The 4,144-nt window shown below is 50.1% G+C and overlaps 1 protein-coding gene across 6 annotated transcripts in view; it reads right to left on the bottom strand.

Annotated features, from left to right (window-relative positions):
• TMCO4 (transmembrane and coiled-coil domains 4) overlaps positions 1-4,144 on the bottom strand; it is an 82,611-nt gene that overhangs the window by 31,662 nt on the left and 46,805 nt on the right. Inside the window, exon 14 of one of the 6 annotated variants that reach the window (XM_025041322.1) lies at positions 2,036-2,816. The exons of the other annotated variants lie outside the window; for them this stretch is intronic. Within the exon in view, the coding sequence (XP_024897090.1) occupies positions 2,806-2,816 (11 nt within the window). The 3' untranslated portion in view covers positions 2,036-2,805. Of the gene's footprint in view, positions 1-2,035; positions 2,817-4,144 lie in introns of those variants that run through there. 6 annotated transcript variants of the gene reach the window in all.

Raw genomic sequence — 4,144 nt, 5'->3', positions numbered from 1 at the left:
AACAGGCTGCTGCTCTAGAACTGGATGTGGAAGAACAGCAAGAGCCCCCTTTACTCGGCACTGACCATCTCCTCCAGGTGCTTTTCAGATGATGGACACATCATTGCCGACCCCCACAGCCATTCTGCAGGACCCTAACTCATGCCTCAGGGAGGGCAGATTACTTCACAGACTGGACTGTAAGTTCCACAAGGATAGGGGCTGTACTGACTCATTCATTGTCATCTCCCCCAAGCCCAGCATGGGGCCCGCACACAGCAAGTGCTTAATGAATATTAGCCAATGGAGAGAATTCAATTCTGAATAGTTCTCTCTGGAAGGTCTGATCTGAGATACTGCTTCGAGTGACAATATCCATCCAGGAGAGGCCCAAAATAATAATATAAACGGGAGCTCTGGAGTCAGAGAAAGGTCTCAAAATCTTAGTTCTAAGGCAAGCTACTCCACCTTTTTCTAAATCTCGCTCTACTCATCTGAAAAATGGTGGCAGAGTGATGTGTCACATGGGGTTGTTGTGGGGGTTGAAGAGAATGTATGTAAATCCCTGGGTGGAAACCAGGCAGGGAGCCAGGTCTTAGTGGATGTTGCTACTGTTGTTATTCCTGTAATTACAGTTATTCCCATTTGTGGGCAGTGCTGCATTTTCAAGCCATTTTCATCATTTACTCTCAGATTCGCTGGGCCCTGTGCACAGTCTGGAGCAAAATGCCATCGATAGAGCTTGGAGTTTTGGCGAGGATCTGCCTGGAGCCTGCTTTCTGCCAGGCAGGACCCAGCTCTCTGCTGGTCTCAGCTCTGGCCCTTTGATGAGAGAGATGCTGAGGAAAGATACTCAAGTGCTTAATGAATATGAACCATATCCATCAAGGTGTATGTCTAGCTCTCTGCTGGTCTCAGCTCTGGCCCTTTGATGAGTGAGATGCTGAGTATCTTTCCTGCCCCATTCTGGCTGTCCATCAAGGTGTATGTCTGTCTTCCAAGCTGTGAGGCAAGGTAGGGAGGGGAAGATAGGAAAGTCCCTATTTTGTAGATAAAGAAACTGAGGCTCAGTGAGAATGGTGAGGCCTTGGCTGAGAATTAATTACAGAGGCCAGAATCCAACTAAGATCTCCTGGCTGCTAATTGAGTGTGAAGTTCTAGTATGTGTTCAGGGAATGCAGCCTACGACTTAGTGTTATTTTTATGGAACCATGAGGCTCCCACAGTAGATACGAGAATGAGTGTGGCACTCACTGGTGCTGTTCACTACGTAGTTAGAGCTCTCTGCCTTCTGAGCACATTTGGGAATACACTTACCAGCCCCACCTGGAAGTTAGAAATGTTTTAACACTCCTCTTGGATGTTGTTTTGGCTAGTGAAATATGGGTGAAGGTGACACGCATTATATCCAGGTGAAAGTGTTTGAAGAGCCAGTATATAAGTTACCATAATCTCTGTCTCCTTCTGAAGAGCCACATGTTGAGAGGGAGCCTCCATTGGCCTGGGTCTCTCAGTGACCAAAACAATCAGAGCCCCACCCCCCACCTGCCCACAGTGGATAGGTAGCATGAATGAGAAATGAACCTTTGTTGTGTTATACCTCTAAGATTTGGGGGATGTTTCTCACTGCAGCATAACTTAGCCTATCCTGACTGATACCATGTGACTACTTATAATGTTAAACTTCAAATTCAATTCACTCATAGAGCATGCACTCTGTTGGCTTTGTCCCAGGTACAGGAGGCATAGAGGCTGGGCAGACACGATCCTTGCCCTCAAGGGGCTTGTAATCTAGACACCTATTTGAAAGGAAGCTGACCACACTGAGCTTGATGGAAGAGCAGGCCTGGCTGTGAGGGGCACCTTGCTAATGGTGGCATATGCCCAAAGCAGTAACCCCTGCTGTTTGCAACATCACTCAAAAAGAAACATGAAGCTGTGAAGATGGTTAATTCTATAGGCAGCTGTTCTCGGGAGGAAGGGATAGAAGGATGAGCTATGGCTAGGAGGGCGTGGGGAGGGGAGGCTAACTGAAGGATTATGTGTTCTAGGTGACTCTGTGGGATTTGTTGCTATATTTCATTACTAGGTCTCAAGGGAATCCAGAAAACAATTAGTGGATTCAAATGCACTAGAGTAATTCCTCTTTTACATTCCCTAACTCAGATATTGACGGCTTTCCTGCAGTTAGGAGAGGGTCTCCTGTGTGTGCAGATTAATCGGTATTAAACAGGCAGGTCTGCCTGAAACCAGACGGCAGAGCTGTAATGAATTAGATGTGAAATAGCAGCTCCGGGCCAAGGGTGAATAATTCATTCATGATCACAGTCAGCTGGAGACTCGAAGATGCCCCAGCGGTAGCACAAGGCCAGGACTTGGGAGGGGGCTGTCCAGGAAGCGGGGAGAAGGTGGGTGTAAAGACAGGAAGGAACAGGAATGGCAGGCCCCGGCCCCTGTGGGAGGCCAATGTGGGCCAATTTTTCTTCAACTCTGTCCGTGGCCCATGTCGCCCCTGTGTGTGGGGTGCTCCAGCACTATGTGCCAGCTCCCTCTTACAAAGCTTAACACAGCATAATATAAATGCTCAGTAAGAATTACTGGGCTCTGATTACATGCCGGCACTTATTTGCACGATGGCAGTGAATCCATACAACTTCGCATTTGCAGCATCTAAGCAGATGGCTTCTCAGTGGGGAAGAGCTGTGGCCCCGTCACCCAATGACCACAGGGACGTGCATCTTGCTGTGTCCCTCCAGCTGTGCCTGGCCCGTCTGTTGGATGGATGGGGACTGGATGGGAAGCTGTAAAGCCATGGAGGTGAGAGGCTCACTGGATTCCTGGGGAACGGCAGAAAAATGAGCCACGTTGGAGGGTGAACGCGAATGCGCGTGAGCGTGTTTTTGTGAGGATGTGTATGTCCATGCTTTCATTCGTTTTGCTTCGTGATGTGGGTTAAAGAAGTTTGGCGTGAAAGGCTCTGCTGAGTCCCAGCCAGCTTCCCCGGGCCCAGAACCCTCGAGGGCTGTCGGAGGTCATGCACGAGCCCATAGCTCTCAGCACTCGGGGCCTCTCAACTCCTTCCTGCGTGTCACTGTGTTTTGTTTTCACCTTCCCAAATCTACGAACCATCAGGAGGTCCCTTACTCTCTGGAAAGAAAAAGGGAAACGGGGGATATAACTGGCTCTGAAGCCCGGCACCAGAGGGGACGCCCTTCCACACGGAGTCCCTGACAAGGCCGGCAGGGGGGACGGGAGCCTCTGTCCCAGAGGGGAAACAGGGCCACATCTCCACTGATGTGTGCACAGCTGCTGCTCGCATTTGGAACAGGCCATGTGCAAATAAGGGACAGACCTCTTCTCAGAGTGTTCTTGACCAAGGTCAAGGCAAAGGGTTCCCAGAGTCCTCTCCTGCCTCCTGTCTGGACACGGCATGAGATGGGGATGTTATTAAATGGGGGAGAGGATCAGGCCGATGGAGAGCAGAGACTCAAGTTCAGAGGCTTCCAGCCACGAGTCCTTCCTTTGGAAGGTGACTGGAGGGGAGAAAGCCAGCTGCACTTTTGACCAATTCTAGTCAGATTCTGACCAAATTCTTGTTACTTGGGCAGCTTCCCATCCTACCTTCTTCTTTTAAAATGTAGAGGTTTTCTAAGTAAAATGTGGATGACCTATGGTGCCGATGTAAAAAGGACCCCCTTCTTCCCTCACACATTTACGAACATCTGTGCCACGTGCCGGGAACCCGCAAAGCTGAGAACGACACGGTTCTTCCCTGCAGGGAGTTTCGGGTGAGTGGGGGAGGCTGACGTGAAGATCACTGCTCGCGACTCTCAGTGGGGCTCATTCCTTCACTTAGTTCTCTCGTCAGTTGTCTGCTGAACACCTAGCATGTGCCAGGCACAGTGATAGGCTCGGTAACAGGATACGGTGACAAGAAAGAGAAGCAGGGCTTCAGCGCAGAACTGCCCAGGGGAGCGCTTTCCAGGATAGGGAGCCTGACTCTTATCTTCCATGTAGGGCCCCGGCATTTTTGTTTGGGGAAAGGAAGTGGCCAGGTAGTTCTGTTGTGTACTCCCTCGTGATGACCACTCGCGGACAGGAAGGACGGGGGAGTAAACAGGCAGTAATGACAGCAAGACCAGCGCTGGGAAAGATGCGCAGGAAA

Source organism: Pteropus alecto, unplaced genomic scaffold, assembly GCF_000325575.1.
Source record: "Pteropus alecto unplaced genomic scaffold, ASM32557v1 scaffold39, whole genome shotgun sequence".
Taxonomy (NCBI): domain Eukaryota; kingdom Metazoa; phylum Chordata; class Mammalia; order Chiroptera; family Pteropodidae; genus Pteropus; species Pteropus alecto.
The sequence above is the reverse complement of the archived record's forward strand: the minus strand, read 5'-3'. Positions and strand labels throughout refer to the sequence as shown.